The sequence below is a fragment of the Phoenix dactylifera genome, unplaced genomic scaffold, assembly GCF_009389715.1.
Source record: "Phoenix dactylifera cultivar Barhee BC4 unplaced genomic scaffold, palm_55x_up_171113_PBpolish2nd_filt_p 001275F, whole genome shotgun sequence".
Lineage (NCBI taxonomy): Eukaryota > Viridiplantae > Streptophyta > Magnoliopsida > Arecales > Arecaceae > Phoenix > Phoenix dactylifera.
Genome location: NW_024068608.1, coordinates 83,617 through 103,254, shown reverse-complemented (window position 1 = coordinate 103,254; position 19,638 = coordinate 83,617). Strand labels below are relative to the sequence as shown.

The 19,638-nt window shown below is 36.7% G+C and overlaps 1 protein-coding gene across 1 annotated transcript; it reads left to right on the top strand.

The window, feature by feature from the left end:
• Nucleotides 1-1,795: 1,795 nt before the first annotated feature.
• On the top strand, nucleotides 1,796-18,601 carry LOC120108328 (ubiquitin fusion degradation protein 1 homolog). Its single transcript, XM_039121913.1, has 10 exons — nucleotides 1,796-1,885; nucleotides 2,596-2,634; nucleotides 5,404-5,481; nucleotides 9,499-9,523; nucleotides 9,623-9,655; nucleotides 9,838-9,959; nucleotides 10,078-10,208; nucleotides 10,368-10,591; nucleotides 17,813-18,066; nucleotides 18,335-18,601. The coding sequence occupies exons 2-10, from the start codon at nucleotides 2,632-2,634 to the stop codon at nucleotides 18,422-18,424; spliced, it is 960 nt and encodes a 319-aa protein (XP_038977841.1). The 5' UTR covers nucleotides 1,796-1,885; nucleotides 2,596-2,631; the 3' UTR covers nucleotides 18,425-18,601.
• Nucleotides 18,602-19,638: the final 1,037 nt, after the last annotated feature.

The window sequence follows — 19,638 nt, the reverse complement described above, 5'->3', positions numbered from 1 at the left end:
TAATTCTGAATTTTGGTTCAATCCCAGTTGGAGTAGGAGTTCTATTTGTTTGGTTCAAGGGTTAGGGTATGCATAGCCTATATAAGGCATTGCTAAACGTCTTGAGTTCTTTTTCTTGATGTTATTTTTGAGCTGTCATTGGAATGAAAGAAAGAACCAGAAAACTCTATTTTGGTTTTCTGAATTTTAGAACCTGTTTCATGCTCTATTTGAATAAGCAAAACAGAGTTTGCTTGGGATTCACAGCTTCTCCCTTGAACTGAAATCCTGTTCTTCGGATTCAGCGCTTGTGATTCTTAATCCCACACTTCTCGCTGCATCATTATTCCCTTATCTCATATGCTACCCATATTCTCCTATTCCTTTGGACTTGTCTATAGCGTCTTGACGCAATCTCGATTCTTGTTCCCTCCCAAGTATCTATTCTTCCATCGACTTTTGTTCTTGGATCGCTCTGCTCGATCTAGTTGCGTTACTCATTTGGTTTGCCTTTGATTGATTTATTCTTATTTGGAATATTGTTAAACTTTTGTTGTTGGGTTTTCTCTATAGTTCAGAATTGTCCCATAATTTTTTTTCCCAATATTACTATGTTTTGTGCCCTCATCCGACCTAGGTACAAGAGGGAACTCGCTTCGCCTACCTCTTCGCTCGATCTTGGTAGATGGTGGCAAGCCGACGAGGTCAATCACACTACTAATCTAATTGAGGTTGAGTGAGTCAAGTTGTCTCCCTTCCTCTCTTTTTCTTCTTTTTTTTGCCTCTTTAGTTCTTTTGCTATTCCTCATGAACAAGATTGGTCCAAGCCTCTAAACTAGTTGGGAACTTTTTTTTTCTTTTCTTTTCCCCTCCATATCTGTGAAAGATCTTTGAATGCTCTCCATCATACCCTCTTTTTCTTAATCAAAAACATGCCTGCTTTCAGTTTTCTCCTTTTTTTGTAAATTTTTTTGCTCTATTCAATATAGTTGTTAGAAATATGCTGCTATGTTTTATACTTTTTGATCTCTATTCTTGAGACTTTTTTTCATTGCATTATACGGTAGAAAGAAGAAACAATGCTTTGCGTTCTTTTTGTATATCTTCAGTAGTCAATACTATTAACATTTCTACTCTTACTACTATTGTATACTTGTAACATTATTCTTGTTAACAATAACTTTTGACAGTTGTAAACTTATATTCTATAAGTTTAGATCAAATAAATAAAATTGTAATAGATTTTATAGTATTATAGTTGGGTCATATGTTAATTGTTACCTTGGGTTATCTAATTTTGATACTTTATTGAGGAGGATGCAAGTTTTAATAATATTATAATATATAATTAATCATATAAAAGATAATATATTAGATCAATAACTGATCGGTAACCCTTGGTTCATTAATCATTACCAATTATTGACATGTTATATGGCATATACAGATCATAGCATACACCATGTTTAAAAAGCATTTGATGGACCAATATTCCTATCAATGGATCATATATGCAGTAATTGATGAGGGGTTTTCGCTTCTTCCCCCCTCTCCTTTATTTGGCGTTACCCTATTCCCTAGCTTCACCGTCTCGTGTTTCACGTCATCCAGCTGATCCGCACACAAGTCAGATCCCACGACGTCAGATGACGTGGCACCTCGCGGCCTACTCGGATCGCAGCGTGGATCGACTATGTGGTGGAACCCACCGACAGCTGATCCACCGTTCATCTCCACCGCCCCAACGATCACGCCTTCTCAGCCCTCCGATGAGCGTACATCCGACGCCTTCTTCTGATTCTCGCCTCTATTTTAGCCAAAAAAAAAAGCCTTCTCGCCTCTATTTCTTACCTCTGCTCTCCGAGGGCTTTCGTCGGTGAACACGATTCCAGAGGAAGAACACGCGGTAGATGTCTCTTTTCTTGTTAGGTTTTCTCAATTCTTTCGCTCGTTTTTAGCGTTTGACACAGAATCGTTACGGTTTATGCATGACTTGTTCGGGCTAAATTGGTTATTCCTCGATCGTTTTGCTTTTGTTCATGATTTGTTTTGATTCTACAAGCAATATGGTTTTATATGGTAAAAGAACCAAAATTGGTTGGAGTATGCTGCTTATATGCAAGTTTTAATGTAATATAAAGATCAATAACTGAGATATATGATGATATAAAAATTATTTGATAAATGTTGTAAAAATTATGTTGCCTGGATGGTTGCTTAATTGACTGGGCTATTGCGAGGCTATAGGAGGGTCCATCACTGAGGGTTGCCTGAACTATTTGACAACTATGGTGCAATGCAAAGACAAGTATTTGGTTGTGATTGTAGATTAGGCTTGAGTTGGGTTAGTTGTTGGTTGGTTTAGGTAATTTGACAATTAGACTGCTTGCGAGTCTTGGTAGCTGTACAGATTGTATATAACATGTTATCATACTATATAAATAATTGGTCTTCCCTAAACACAGTTACAGGTTACTTACGAAAGTCTGGATTTATACTACAATTTGAATTTTTAGTGTCTTACTTTTGATTCTTAGTTTTTTATGTGAGATTTGCTGTACAGTTTTAGTCCTGGAGTAATGTTGTTCATTATTCTGTTTTGTTGCCTTCTTTTAGGAGGTCTGAGGAGTCAAGCACTTGGATCTAAGCAAAATGGTATGCAACATGGCCTTAACTTTCAAAATCAAACGTTTTAGTAGCATTTTGGTTTTCAATATATTTCATTGCTATCCTAGTTGAGCCCAAATTATCATCTTATGCAGAATCTGAAATTCAAGCACTATCTGTTACATCTATGATCATTTGTTTGTTAAATGTTGTGCCTTTTCCATCCTCTTCAATCTGTTGTTGTTTTTCAAAAGATGAATGGGTTTGCATTTCTCACCCTATGGGTAATGTCATAATATGTTTTATATGTTTACATAAAGATGCTGCCAATGCCTATATTTAGTAGCAATGTGATAATATGTCAAAAAAGAATCTAAAATTCTGATCCACCCTCTACAATTTTACAGTATGATCTTGATCTTCACAATGCTTGCATCCAAAGTTCGCCGTCTCGGTACCAGACTTCATACCGGTGCCATACTAGCACAGTGTCGGTATGGTACGGTACGAAATTTTTTTGGCATACCGAGTGTCGGTACGCCAACTGTATCGAGTATCGATATCAAACCAGTATGGTATGGTACGTCTCGTACTGTCTGGTTCGGGCCGGTACGGCATACCTTGCTTGCATCTAAGTTGTAAACCATGTGAAAAACAACATTACGATGAACTTTCTACAATTAAAACTTCATGAGTGGTGATCCTGTTAATTTGCATTTAGGTCTCTTTATGCAGGGCCATTTAGAGATTGACTAGCAATGCAGCATTGGAGGACCTGAAGGCAAATATGTTGTATGATGACTGACCATAGGGTTGTTTAAAGCCTCAGTTAAATTGGCTTGGTAGCAACCTTTGAGTCCTTACAGAGCTCTTTATTTACGACATTGCAACAATAAAATCGGGCACTTATAACAGTTGCTTTGGACATCTGTACCATCTCACCTGGGCATCCTACAACAGCATAATAAAGAAAACAGAAAGCCATTGTATTGTAAATAAGAGGCTTACCTTTGTTTCAATCTTACCCCTAAAAACCCTATTGTAAAAACTAGACATGACAACTACTTCAATCAGTGATGAATTAGGTTGTTAGATGATATTGGGTTTTTGTTCACCTAACGGATTCATTGCAGCAGGATGAGACTCTCACATTCCTCTGTAGATGGCGTGTCCCATGATCTCAGCCCACCATTGGTCAATTTATTGACTGAAGGGCTGCAGGGAGTGATCTTTATGCCTATTCACAACCTATTTGCATCTGCAAAATATATTTGTAATATGGACTGCATCATTTCTCCACAATGACACTATCCCACATTTGTCCTAATAAAGAATATCCAGAGGACAAAATATAAGATAATATAATAATTTGTCCTATGCACCCAAACTATTTTAATGTCTCTTGACAGTGTGTTTTCAACCATGCATGCGATTCCTATTCTAGGAATTGATTATGGTTACCTGTATCTTTTTGTCACTGCACACCATTGTAAATGACACCTGAGTAACCTATGTTTACCCTACCTGCAATTTACCCTTACAAAGTTTAGGTTGAAATCAAAAGTGGTTGGAAGCACTTGAAGTTGATGAATAATCTTGAGGGCTTAATATTATGTGCTATCTACATTGGATTTTATTCGTAGTTTCAACAATGATAAATTGATTATGATTATAATGTGTGTGATATGAGGTGAGAAAGTCAAGAAGAGAAGCGTAAGAGGATACTAAACAAGGTTTTCTATACCAATTTAAGTTTCCTACATATGGTTAGCTTGAGCGAGCTTCTATAACATTAGATCTGAAATATAAATGCTTAGATGCTTGAAAATCATTGAAGACTGAGTGTAAATTGACAGGGAAGTTAGAATATTTCTGTCAGAAAATAGAGTAAACAATTTAAAAAAAGAATTGGCCTGTGAAAATTTGAAACTAAAAGGACAGTGATGGGAATTTTGAAAGAGGAGAGATAAACATTGAGAGAAAAAGAAATGTGTATGCACAAATTTATCTTGCTACATGCTTGAGTGAAAAAATAAAAGAGTATGCTGTTCTTCTTAATGCAGTTAACCCAGAATTTGAGATGCAGCCTCTCATATGATAATAGTTTCATTTACTTTCTTTGTTCTAATCCTGTTACCCAACTAGATAGGTTAGCCATGTTGTTAGGGCTATAATGAGGAAAACATTCTGATATTCTACACGTTAGAAGTGGAAATTGTCTACCACAAGCTGCAACTACTACAATAGGAATTTGTTGAATAAGGTATGTCTGTAACTGTCTCAGGGGTGGCAAAGGAATTTTCTCAGGTACGTCCTGTTTTATAGACAAGGGTTAGACTCTGATACTGAATGCGGGCAACCATGCTGGCCTTCATGCCATTTCTACACTAATATCGTTTCCTGCTTTTTATCCTTTTCTTAAGTCAGTAATTTATGATGCCTGATTCCATCAAAAACATGTCTTATATAGATGGCAAACAGTGTTCTCTGATAGTATTAAATTCAAAAATGTTGTCACTAGTGATGTCCATTAAATTTAGTGATCTTTGTGATTAGATTATCCATTTAGCAGACATAAATAATCTAGATGCTGTTTGCCATATCGTTGCTATTGACTACTTTACTAATTGTCCCCCTCTCCTCCTCCATTCATTTTTTGCTTAGTTTGTGCTTTGGTGCATTGGCTTGAGATGATCTTGGGATGAGAAGTTGATTTCCATTTTCATTTATCATTCTTTTATTGGCACATCTTCGTGGTTGCTTAATTCTTCCAGTATATGTCTTTAACTCTGTTGTTTTTTTTAATTCTGGTATCAGTTTTTTGATGGATTTGGTTATCATGGAAATTCTTTTGAGCAGACATACCGCTGTTACCCTGCATCTTTTATTGATAAGGTTTGAAATTCTATTCTCACACTAAGACATGGTTCTCTTTATCTTGCACTTACTAGACAAATCTAGATATTATGTTTGCTAAGTTCCTTCTTTTTTCCCCTAATATTTTTCATGATATTCAGTTAATGCATTGTGATTGATTGTTAGGACCTATATAATCTAGTTTGTCAAATAATTGACTAAAGTACAAGTATTGCCCATTTCATCCTGAACCACCTCATTAGGATGAGGGCCAAGGTTGTCAAAAGCAAAGAGCTCCCTTAAGGCAATAGGACCCTGATATCACTTGAGTAACTAGGCACCAAATAGGTGCTTACCTGAGGAAAGAACACTCAAATTTATTAAAAGCTCAATAAATGCATTAGAAATATATATTTTTTGTTTATGAATGCAATACAAGCATTATAAGCTTAGTTATCCAAGTTTCAACATTAAAAATCATAATTGTCTTGAGCATTCTACATGGTGTTTAATATATTTGAAAACATCACATTGAAATGCCACTTCCCATTTCATGTTTTTAAACAAAAATCAGCAAAAATAACCACTGGACATCCTTTAATAGTTTCAAAATTCAAATATGATAGCAAAATACAACCGCACAAAACATCTTTGATGTTTCTAAACAATACAACGCAAGAAAAATCATTGAACATTCTAAATTAGCCCTTTATTTATAAGCACTGACAAAATAGCTTGCAAGTTAAAGCTCATGAAGCTCTAACAGGGATAGGAAGAATACTGCAGGACATCAGAGTGGCACTACTTAAATGCCTCTCACTTCATCCCAGGTGCTTGCCTAGGTATTGCCTTAGCAAAGTCCCCTTGCTTGGGGACTATTGACGCATTCCTGGGCTTTCTCGCTTTGCCTGAGCGTGTAGGAAAGTTCTTGGAGTGTCTTCGACAAGACTAATGAGGGCCATTGCGATATATCACTTCATGGATTTCTGTTAGTTATTACCTTTTACAAGGATGACATTATTATATTTTTAGATGATGCCCATAATTCAAGTATCAGTGGCCTAATTGGTGCCAATCAGATATCAAGGGATTAGGAAATTGATAGCAAGTTGATAGAGAAGTCACTAAGTAGTAGCGAAAGAATCAAAGTATGTGTTGGCCTCCTAAAAAACTACAAGTAACCCTTTTTTATGTTTTGCTGACCACATATTGTGCAAGTCAAATCATTAGAGCTCTTGTTCTAACTAGTACTCCTTAGCTTTCTCTTTCCATCAATGAAGTCCAAAAACACTTCACCATTTTACTTTAGACATTCATGTTAGTGAATTTTATAGACCATATTCTTGGTTTTGGCAGTTCTCTTTTCTAAAGAATGATGATGTACATTGGGATACATTGGGATTGCCCTAAAATTGTTTGTATTTATTTTCTTAAATTATATTTGCCTATTTTTAAAAGAGTTATTTTCTTTTTGGTACTTGTCATGCCTAACATTAAGCAGTTGACGTAGAAAAGCCCAAGACACTAGCATGCAATGTATTAAAAAATGGGTAACGGGCATTTGGCTGTCAAGGGGGTTCAGCGCTATAGTGGTTGGTTGCTGTGTACCCAAAGCGAGCTGCTAAAACATTTTAATATTTTCTTGCTAAGTATTAAAAGTTACTACTTTATTTTTTATGCAAAATAATGAAAAAAATATTAAGTGTGAAGCAATAAAACATCATCCAACATCATGATATCATGTCAAAATCCATAAAATATAAAGGTCCATAATATGACGAGAAATATTATCATCCATCAAATATGGTAATGTCACTCTAAGATAAAAATGTACACAATCACATAATATCATCTATAGCAATGAGGGTAGAACTGTTTTAAACCGTCCGGCTTGGGGCATACTGAGCCGTACTGGCAGTGGACCGAGACAGTTCCGGCAATGATATCGAGAAACCGCGAGGGATGGGGAGAGAGAGAAGAAAAGAGAGAAAAAGAGAGAGAGAGAGAGAGAGAGGTAGGGGGAGAGAGAGGGAGAGGGCGGTGGTGAATGGCGACTGTTGGAACATGGCCGAGGGAGGGGGAGAGGGGGCTTTCGAAGCCTTTTCTCCATTGTGCGTTGGAACAGGGGTGGAGCCCTTGTTTCAAAAGAAAACAGGAGCTTTGGTCCCTTTTTTTATTTTATTAATTTTTTAAAGTGAAGTGAGCAACCACTATCGACTTCACTATTTTTTTTTGAAAGTTTTTAAGTGAAGTCGGCAGCTGCTGCCGACTTCACTTAAAGAAATCAAAAAAATAGAAAAGGGGCCGAAGCCCCTATTTTCTTTCAAAACAAGGGCTTCGCTCCTGTTCTGACGTATGAAGGAGAGAAAGCCCTCTCTCCCCCCTCCTTTGATCCTATTTCAGTGGTTGCTGCTCACTGTTGCCCTTGCCCTCTCCCTGCCTCCCTCTCTCTCTTTCTTCTTCTCTTTCCTTCTCCCTACCCCCTCCCTTCGCCTCTCTCCGCCACGCTCTCCCTCCCTTTCTCTCCCACTCCCTCCCTCCCTCTCTCTTCTCCTTTCTCTCTCCTTTTCTTCCTCCCTTGCTAATTTTTCTGTTAGTTTATGCTGGAATGGCACAACATGAGGGTGTACCATTCCTTAATGCCGGCCTGTCGGCACGGATGCTGGTTCTGGTACTGTGTACCTTGATCCATAGAATAAAGATGTCCACAATCACAGAGCATCAACCATAGAAGAAAGTTGTCCACAATCATATAATATAGTCACTAAGGAAAAAGATCATCATCAATAAATAATGGACTCCACTAGAGTCTATACAAAAAATGACAAATTGCTGATTGACTATCTTATTGATCAGTCATTATCTACTACTTATAGGTGGTCTGTTTCTTGAGCATCAGAACTAGAGGTGTCCAAATTATCTATTTGGAAATTGATGAGCCTGCTATGGAAGAGATCACTTGCTTTATACCCTTAACACAACTCGATATATTGGCCGCCTCATACCCAGGCATGATATCTGCCACTATGATGCTTAGCAAATGAGGTTTCAGGTTGAAATTGCTATAGCAGTCAAAGCAACTGATTTTTAAAAGAATAATGGTATGATAGGTCAATTTCGGTGGGAGGGTTGACCTGTTGACTTACCAACCTCATATTCATATACAGTTATGAAGTAGACAAGTTTGGTTATTCTCAAGTGCATTGAGGCTTCAATGTACTCAGTGCAAAATCAACCATAGGCTTTCCAAAATGGCGATCCACATTGTTAATGATCTACAACATTGAAGAGATGCAACTTGTCTCAACTATATCTCAATCCCAAACTGGTCGGAATCAGCTACATGAATGAGTTTTTTTTGGAAATATTTGTTTGGTAGCTTTTAATAAGACCTGTTCTGTAACAACAAATAGGTCACAAAAATTGGAAAATGAGTTTTATCCATAGAGCAATCTCTCCCTATTTTTCTAATACTTCTTTTACAAAATGTCAGTTATCATGATTATCTATTCTTTTTTTTTATAAAAAAAACTCAAAAACAACCAAATAGCCTCATTTTTTCTCTCATTTTAGACATGTTTAAAGAAGATCAAGGAGGAAGACAACTATGTACTATAAAAACGGGTATGTAATTAGTCTCACATGGAGCTACAAGGAGAGAGTCATAGGTTGCCGGTTCAGTCCCCACCTTGAGACTTTGCATTTTATATAAGGGATTTTCTTTCCCCATGTTTAATAAATGCAACAATTATTTGCAAATGTTAAATTCAAGTATCCAAAATTATAAAACTGTCATGTGCACTATAATTTTCACAAGTCGGTGCTCCTCTCAATCTACAGACTAATGGCACTGCTCTTTTTGAAGTCATTAGGTTGTGGTTTCTTGTATATTCAAATTTCACTTTATGGAGTCAGCTTTTGAAGCATCATGGCTAAATGTAGAAATTTTACCTAATTTGTTTACAATTGGTTTTAACGGAACATGACAATTATTTCATGTTAGCTAATATTTTGTAGCTGGAATCTGTCATAATTGTAGTTTCTTTGTCTGTGCAGCCGCAGCTGGAAAGTGGTGATAAAAGTATGCCTTCTATGAGTGTTATTTATTGGTATCATCATTGGAATTCCTTTTTTTAACTCCCTTAACCTTGATGACTCAGCATGGTTTGTGTTTTTACAGTTATAATGCCTCCCTCTGCCCTTGATCGTCTTGGTGAGTCAAGCCTATGTGTATGATTAATCTTTCTTTGCTTATATTATTCCTGATATTCTTCCATAATAAGTACTTGTGATTATGTTCAATAAGATGTCCTGGTTTCCTTTTTTTTGTGTGGACAATTCATGTGCTATACCTGTGAGTCTGTGACCATATCCTACTTCTGTTTTACTATGCAGCATCTTTACACATTGATTATCCGATGTTATTTGAACTGCGGAATGCTGCCACCGAGCGAGTTTCACATTGTGGTGTGCTGGAATTCATTGCAGAAGAAGGCATGATCTACATGCCATATTGGGTAGGTCTTGTCGAGAGTATTTTTTTTACTAATTTGCTTCTATTTTTTTTTTAACTTTCCTGATTGTAGTTTATGAGCAAATAAGGCCTTATACTTTGTTTTATCTCTTTTTTTCCAGATGATGCAAAATTTACTTTTGCAAGAGGGAGATACTGTGAGCGTCAAAAATGCTACCCTCCCTAAGGGAACATATGTCAAGCTGCAGCCTCACACAAAAGACTTTTTAGATATCTCAAATCCCAAAGCCATGTTAGTAATTTTTTGATATTGTTTTAATATTTGTTCCCACACCTCTTGCTTTCATCCCCATGTCATTTTTAATGAATTTATTGCATTAAAAAATGTTGTTTGCTAATATTACTCATTATTTGTAAAGATACTAACATATCCTTTGCATCACATTGGCAGCTTGGAAACAACACTAAGGAATTTCTCCTGCTTAACCACAGGTGACAGCATCATGGTAGCGTATAATAATAAGAAATATTACATAGATATTGTCGAAACAAAGCCCTCTTCTGCAATCAGTATCATTGAAACAGACTGTGAAGTTGATTTTGCACCTCCACTTGACTATAAAGAACCTGAACGACCACAACGTTCTTTTCCTACGGGCAAAGCACCGTTTCCAGGTTCTCATTCTGGTTGTCGTTTCTATTTTTTCAATCTTCATATTTGAAGCCATAGTTTGTTGTGAATGTAATGCACTAGAGCATTTTTTACATTTTCACTTTATCTGTAGAAAACATGACATATTTTAAACTCTTTGGCTTAAAGGATTATACTTATAAATTATAAACACATCTAACTTTCCATCTTATTAGATCAAGGCCTACATGTTGTATTATCATCATCCCTGCTAGTTCCTTCCAAATCCATCTATCATTGTTTGATCCCAAAAATATTCTTCCCCTTTTCTAGATGCCTATATAAAATCCTGGTTATAAACAAATAAGGAAACAAAATTAAAATCCCGATTTGACATGAATTTAGAAATTTTACCTAGTTGCAATTATAGCAATAAACAATTAACAAAAGGGTCATAACAAAAAAAAAGTGATAAAAAGCAACTAAGAGAGAATAAAAAATACCAACTATAGACAAATAGGGAAAATGTACTGAAATATTTCCTTTTTAATGAGACCATACTAAAAAAGTCCTCTCTTTGTTAATTTCTTACCGCCATTTTGTGAGAATAAATAAGTAAAATAAATTATTTAAAATCATGTTGGAAACAAATAGAGAAAATACCAAAATTAAATTTATGAGAGTACATATTAGAAAAAATTAGAAATACTGGCTTTGATGTATAAGGAATTATTTATTTACTTTATTTGTGAGAGTAGATAAATATAGAAAAGTACAGAAAGTGCAAATATATAAAGAAAAATCTTATTGTTATTTAGTTTTATTTATTAATAATTCATATATTATAACTTAAATATTTCTATTATATTTTTCTAAAGCATGCATTGCATGTGCTCAGGTGTTAGTTAAGATAAAAGGGAAAGAAAACCCATGACTTGAAAAAAATAAAATGAGACTATAACTTGTGACTCTAAATCCTTGGGCAATAAGCTGGCAAGGCTGAAACTTTTGGAAGAAGTAGGTGAAACATCTTTTCCATCTTTTAGACCCAATTCAAAGAGACATTCTAGAAATGTGTCAGCTAGTGGATTGTCTTTATTATGCCATGTAGGACTATGGAAGATTTGACACCCTAAAGAATCTTCATGTAGAATTGATATAAAACAAACCATACAAAGAAAAGAAATGAATATTCTGGTTCACTAATTTTGCATGGTGAAGCATTCATTGGTCAGCAAATGATTGACAAATCCAAGGACTTTCGTAAGTAAATTATATAGGGAGCAATAATATTATCATAAAATTGTAGTTTTCCTTAATTTCCTGTGCTTGTAAAAATGTAAAAGTCATCTTCTCATCAATGTAAAACTTTCTTTTAGTGATGCGTAGATGATTATCTCAAATGGTTTCTGAGTACTTTACACCACTTGCTATGAGGAACATAAGGACAGGCCTTGCATTTTTACATGTGAAGCAGAATTTGCATCTTTTTTCTTTTGTCTTTTTCCTTGTTTGATTTACATACACCGATACCCTTCAAAACAAAAAGGATTTCCATACACTGATAAATAGACTTTTCAAACTTAAGTTAACTGGCACTGTGTAACTTTATTTTTTAAGATATCAGTTGTGAAACACAATCTGGGACTTCAAAGAATATTTTTTCTTGAAGAGTTTGATAGAGGTGGTGTAGTACTCATTTATTTTTTAGTTCCTTTTATACTTTATTGGTGGGGTTTGTGCTTAGCGCTCTCAAGTAAATGACGCTTATGGAAAGAAGGTTAAAGAGGATTAAATGAGTAAAATTACATCATAGTGGGATAATACAGCTTTTAGCTTGGATATCTACCTCGAGGAGAACTTCTTATCAATGCATGCACAAAACACAGCTTCACAGAATAGATTTAAAATCATTTTTCTGAAATGAGAAAAGAAAGAAAGCTATTATTTTTCATATTCTTAAAATGTCTCCTTTCTGAAGAATATCGGATTCTACCTATAACAAGTACCCATCAGAAGAGGAGGGAAAAAAATAGACTTTCTTTTCAGTCCACTATGTCACCACTTAATAACCCCCTAGGAGCCAGAACTTGCTTCCTTTGTAAGCTACCTTCTTGGCAAGAACCACTAAATCTTTATTAAGGACCACTAAAATGCTTTTATTTGGAAAGAATCTTGAAAATTTATAAAAAGAATGTATCCCTTGAGAATCAACTTGCATCACCATTACATTGCCACGTGCCTTTTAAGTTTCCAATAGCCTTTGTAGATCTCGTGGTTTTCACAAAGAGAAATGATGGTGTGAGAACTAACAGTATTACCTGGGGACAATATTTTTTTGGTATTATTATCTCGTACCACTTAGACACGAGGGTGCTTCATCATAAAAAGCTCTAATAAGTATCGTTCAACAAGATTAGATTTTTGGTTCAATAGTGTGAGTAATGCATATTATGTGGAAACTTAGTTTTTTTTTTTGTTGATATATACACACTAAGGTCACTCAGACACTCTATCAACACTTTATGCATGTTATTAAATTCAGCTATGGTGAGATCATCGCATACCATCACTTGGCACTTACATCATAAAGTGTCCAATGCCTGTAATAAGACCTCTTTGTTTCCATTCAAATTCAAATTAGATTAGGAATCTTATCATCAGGGTCGGTGGAATTGTTCCGAACCGGGTGGTTCGGGTCGTACCGAGTTGCCCCGGCAATGGATCGGGATGGTTCTTGCAACAGAAACGAAATCTGTTGCTGCAGGGGGAGAAGAAAAGAGAGGAAAAGAGAGCGAGCGAGGGAGGGAAGGAGAGTGAGAGGAAGGAAGAGAGATGGAGGTGGACGCCGACGAGCCGCACGAAGGAGGCTCAACGAAACAGGGGACCTTTTTTATTTTTGCGACTTTTAAGTAAAGTCGGTATCTCACAAAAATAAAAATGGGGTTCAACCCTTGTTTCGAACGAAACAGGGACCCGACCATGGAGCCCTCCTTCGCCTCCTCCACGCGGGTCGCCAGCCTTCTTCTCTCTCCCCCTTTTCTCTCTTGTCTTCTTTCTCGTTCGCCCTCTCCCTTGCTTCCTCTATTGTGTTGGTACGGGGCCGGCACGGAACGGTACAGGGGTGTACCGTTTGGTGCTGCCGGGCAACCAAACCCCTTTTCTAAAAAGGAAAGACATTTTTGATATTTAGGATACTAATTGTAGTACTAGGCTGCAAATGGATTGGGATTTAAGCCCTTTTCTAAAAAGGAAAGACATTTTTGATATTTAGGATACTAATTGTAGTACTAGGCTGCAAATGGATTGGGATTTGTGTCTCCCTAAGATCTAGTCCAAACCCCAACCTAGCAAGATCCAAATCTGTTGGTGAAGAAAACTCTCTACCTCCCTCTTTATTCTCTCAATGAATTGGTGATAGATTTCTCTATCTTTACATATAGAAAGAGAGAGACTTCCTGAAATTTACCCTAACCTGAACCTTACCCCACCTCAGGGCCGGCCCGAGGCCTTAGGCGACCGTGGAAGGCCCCCGGGAGGCTGCTGACCAAAAGGAAGCAAAGGCCCCATATAAAACTAAGATCTGGAGCTGGCTACGAGTCTTCCCCCTTGATGGAAGGGGGGTGGAGAGTTTCCTGGCCTGCAGAGGGGCAATTTGGGAAGTTGGGGACGATAGTTTTGGTTTGGGTGGGGGGAGAGAGAGAGAGAGGAGGGATTTGGTTGGCTTGATAGACGCCTGAAGCCACTCTTATCTTTCATCCCTTCTCTTTTTTGGTTTTGGTCTTGGTTTTCCTTCCCTCACATTACTCCTGATCCAGCTAGGCCATCCGGAAGAAAGATAGGGGGATTGGAGATGGACTTCTTGGAGGGTGGAGATTCTTTTAGTTTTCTCCTCTCTGTTTCTTCTCCCCTCTTGGGTGGTAGAGAGAGAAAAGGAGGGAGGGGGTTGAATGGCTGCTGTGCTGTGATGTTGCAGTTGCCGCTTGGGTACTCACTTGAAGGGGAGATGGTGGGATGGGACTTTTATTAATTAGATGGAGTGAATTTCCCATAATGACCCTACTTTCTCTTATAGAGAGGTTCCTTCAGTTTTTCTTTACCTTGACCATGAAGTGCCGTGGGATGACCTTTTCCTATTCGGCTCTTGCTTGACATGGTAAACAGTATTGCCAAGCATTATCTTAGTTATTTAATCAGTTTCATGGCCCTTCATTTGGAGTAATTACTTTTATGTGCTTCCATTCAAGAATTATATTAAATTGAAAAAGCTTCTTGTCTATCTCTGTTAGATTCATGTATCTTTGTTGAAATAGTGTACTTGATAGCTATCTATTTTTATATATTTTTTTAAGTATTTTATATTTATTAAAAAAATTATTATTTAAAAAAAGTGGCCTCGTTCATTGGATTCGTCTTAGGCCCCAGAATGTATTGAGCCGCCCCTGCCCCACCTCACCCCCAAGAATATAGGGTTGTGTTTGGATTTGGATAAACACAATCCAACCTATTTTTTCCATTGGTTCCAATAAATAAAATTGTCAACCCAGTTTGACCCATCTCAATTTAGAAGACAATTGGATCGGATAAGTTATTGGATCCAAATTTAAGTGGGTTGCATCAAGATTAGGCAAATCTTTGATCCAACCCAATGCACTTATAGCAATATTACCAATTAGACCATCAGCCACAACCTGAAGGTGAGGAATAGACTAAGAGGGATATTTATGTAAAAAAATTAGAATTAAACTTGCTATTCTCGCTATTAAGTTCTATGCTTGCTTATCTTTTATGTACTTTGCCATTTTATTCCTTTTCTAGGTTTTCTATTTTCATATTTAAGTGTAGTTTGCCTTTTTTTGCATGTTTTCTTTTATTAATATTTTTTTCTCCCATGTGCATCGCACATGCCACTTTGCTAGTTTAACATCACTACAATGGTCTTAATTTTATCGAGTTTTGGGGTAACTTGTGATTCTATCATAATTTACAGACGGCCACATGGGCACAATGAGTCATGCTTTTTGGAGGTTGACATGTCATACTCTCTTGGACAATCTCAAAGCTTATTTTAATCTATCTGGGTAATTATTGTATGTGCACGCTTGTATGAGTTGGTTGTTGTTGCATCAGTGGATGTGGATACTGATGTAAGACAGTCCGTGGAAGGAGAACTACTAGGGTTTTGAAATAGCACTTGATGTTTAAATCATTGGAAAGTTCAATTTTGACACATGTTTTATTTAAAGGTGAACTATGAAAATTGGAATTTCAAAGTAGAATTGATGGTAAACATGGTGGTGAATCTTAAAAATATGAAGGGCTCAATTAGGGAAGAACGTGTTCCTCATGAGGGTTAGTATTGGGATTAAAAGAAAAATTCTTAGCATACCTTTTTTGTTATAAATAGGGTATTAGAGTTTTATGTAATCAGCCAGATGGCTGGTTAATAAAGAATGATAATCTACAAAGCATCTTCTTGTTCCCTTGTGGTGTGATTCTGCAAAGGAGAAGCGAGATCTTCAAACCCTAGGTGTGATTCTTAGGTCCTAAAGTCACTTCTCTATTATCTTTCCTCACTCTTATTCTTTGGTACTTTCTTCGTTTTCATTTAGTGTTTCTCTGTTATTTTCTTTTTCACATCTGGTTTTGTTTCCTTCTTTTCTTCAACTGGTAATCCTCAAACTTAAAGTCTATTGATCCACAACTGGCCTTCCATCTAGTTTCAACCCCTTTTACACAAATCACTTGTTGAAAAGTCCCTTCAAATTTTTTATTTATTTTTGTTAAGATATCAATCCACCAGTTGAACCCTAAATTCTGAACCCTAGGCCAGATTCTAGTCATTTGATTCCTCTTTACTATAGAAAGTTCACCTTCTTAGTTCAGTTAATACAGGAAAACCAGATTTCAACAGAATGGCCGGCAAGCCATTGAATATATTCCTAACCACCTATTGTTATGTTGCAGCATGAAGAGTTCCACAGCAGAATCAGACACATGAAGTTGTCAAAAGATCTAAGATCTTTTAATCTCAACTACTGTGTCATGTTAACCCACTGAAAACTAAAAATAAACCAGAAATAAAAGAAAATACAGAAAATTGACAACTAAATTTAAATATAATAGATTCCCCTTTATCCTGCAGCCCTTAGTTATCCTCACCTATGTTATGTGCGACACCACTTACTGATATTTTAAACCAAGCTGTGATATATCCACGAGTTGAAGATGCACGTGAAATTGTCATTTTGAATCTTGCATTTATTGTGTTTGCTTCTAGTGGAGTAATGCATTTATCATTTTGTTATAGGACACATTTTTTTCAGACCAGCATTAGTCAACTATCTTTTATGACAAACAAGTTTATTTTAGCTCGCTCATTATGTTTATGGGAATTTACTGGGCTTGGGTAATGAAAACACAAGGCCTAAAGGCCCAATCCAAATACATACAAGATCTGGCCAGTGGGCATTTCCAGCCGTAATGGAGATCTGATTTACTACTTTCATGTTTTTGAATTATCATGCTATTGGTTATTTTAGTTGATGTGGTTGAATAGAACATGTTGCTTAGCTTGCTGACTGAAGATCTTGCTTTTCTTGAGAATATGGTCTGCAGTGACTAGTAAGTTCCATCTGCAAATCTGGAACAATCTTTCTTCTGCATGCTGCAGTGCTATGTAATAGCTATGATTCACATTCTGTGCATATCAGTCACATTGACACATGACATGGTGATGTTCCAGGCCTGTTTGGATGCTTGGATTTTCCATCCTTGTAATATCTGACTCCGGATGAGTATCACCATGTTAGAGAGAGAAAAAGGAAGTTACAAGGTTGAGGTCACTGATCACTCATGTTCTGATTTTTTTGGGATATCAGAATCTACTGAAGGGATGATTTTCATTATCCCGAAAAAAAATATCAGGATTGGGTGATCAACGGACCTATTAAACTTCGTCACTTCATCTCCTTTCTGAACAGATAATTCCAACCTCTCTGGAGGGATGTGGAATTCTAGCATTCAGATAGGCCTTTCTTGTTCCTTATGTTCTGGTAATACTGGAAATTGCTGATTTGAATCCTTCTTGTCGGGCAATTTTCCTAGTGTTACTTTTGTGCCTTTTTCTTCTAGAACATATAATTTTCTTGTAGTTCAGCTTGCATGTTTAACCGGAAAGTTACAGTAACAGGTGTTTGCTTTTTTCATGCTAAAATTCAATTGACCTTTCCCTTCTGATATGGGATTTATTTTGAAAAATTCAGTTCAGGATGCTCAAGCTGAAGCTGAAGTTGAACCAAAATTCACCCCATTTACTGGCTTCGGGAGACGACTGGATGGCAAACCTTCAAAGCATCAAGCTCCAACTGTTTCTCCCCCAGCAAAGGGAAGACAATCTGAAATGACCGATGGTGGGAAGAACTTAAAAGCATCCACTTTTGAGAGCAGTTCATCCCGTCGGACTATGGGAAAGCTTGTCTTTGGTTCAAATGCAAATCGTGCCTCAAAAGAAGCACAGGTGCGCACCATGTTCATATTAATGTACCATTGTCGATCTAACTCCCTGCTCCTGTTTCTAAGATATGGATAGCTTCAAATCTCTCATCTTTCCCACCATGGGAATCATAACATAATTCTATTGACCATGTGTAGCACCAGACATGCTCAGGCTATCCTTAAAACCAATTTGCTTTTATAATAAATCTGAATGGACCTCTTTGTTGATAGTTTAGGAACTCTTGTATCAAATCTTCTATTAAACGCAGTGTGTTTCCTTATCTTTGCAGGGCTTGAAAGAAAAGACGGAAGAGCCAGGAAAGAAAGAAGAGCCCAAGTTCCAGGCATTTAGTGGGAAGAAATACTCATTGAAAGGTTGAACAACAGATTGTTGTTGTTTTCCTCGTGTTTAATATAACTTATCTGCATTAAAATATTTTAACTATTTTCTGGTATGTTACTCTGTAACTGACAAGGAAATAATACACCTTTGGACTTTCTTAAATTTGTTAATTTAGATTGTTATCTACCATAATGCCCATAGTCACTTCTTCTCAGCTCTAATGTATCGTGGAGTACTAGTGTTTTATGTAAGTTGAGAAACTATGAAATGAAATGTCTTTACTCCCATTGGAAGTCGGAAGAAACTAATAACGAACCAATAGTCTAACTGCACCCACCTGCTGGAAAAAAGACCTTACTCCCACTAAACTACCATAATGTCATTAGCTTTGTACATGTCTTTTGTTATCTCTCTTTTTTCTCCCCTCGAACTTAAAAATTCATAGCTGTGCGTGCATAGCTACAATATGATATGTCTGTGCTGCTAATCTTATGCACTTTGCACTGCATAAAGCTTCTGTTTAAAGAAGAATTGGTGCACTTTGAAGATAAGATCAAACTCATTTCTTCATTGTGATCTCTGACATAAGGTGCTTGTCTAATCTAGTGTATCTTCATGTTCCAACATTATTTTAACACCACTAGTTGCCATGGAGGCATGGATTATAACTTCATCGCTTCATCGAGGGACATCCTTCCAATTGATCTTGTAAAATGTCTCTGAGATCCATTTTTTTAACTGTAAAGCTAAACAAATCCAGGTGGTGGGTTTGACCCTTAAAACTTGTACGGGACCCATATAGGTTGGCTCTAAGCCAAACCTTGGCTTTCCACAAATCATGGTCCATAGCACAAGAACATGTCCTCATATATCTTGGACCAGCAAAATTATAAGTCTTCATTGATCTTCCCAATGTGGCATCACCAATGGTGACAGGCAGTGGCAGAACTTAAATCTTGCTTGATGGAAAAGAAAAATAGAAACCGGGGGGGGGGGGGGGAAGAAATTTTTTTCATTATCTTGAAATGATTCCTAGAGCCCTTTATATAGGCTCTGGCGCGTCAAAAAAAGCAAAATTTCCTCCCGCGGATTGATGACATGTCTTCTTGTACTTTTTTGATCCTGTAGTTTGTTACATCTTGGCCGCTCATACTTTCTTTCTTTTTTGGATGTATGACACTTGTCTTAACCTGCTTTTTTTGGAGATCTTTTCATGTTTGCTTCCTTGCTTGCGCGCGGATGCTTAACACT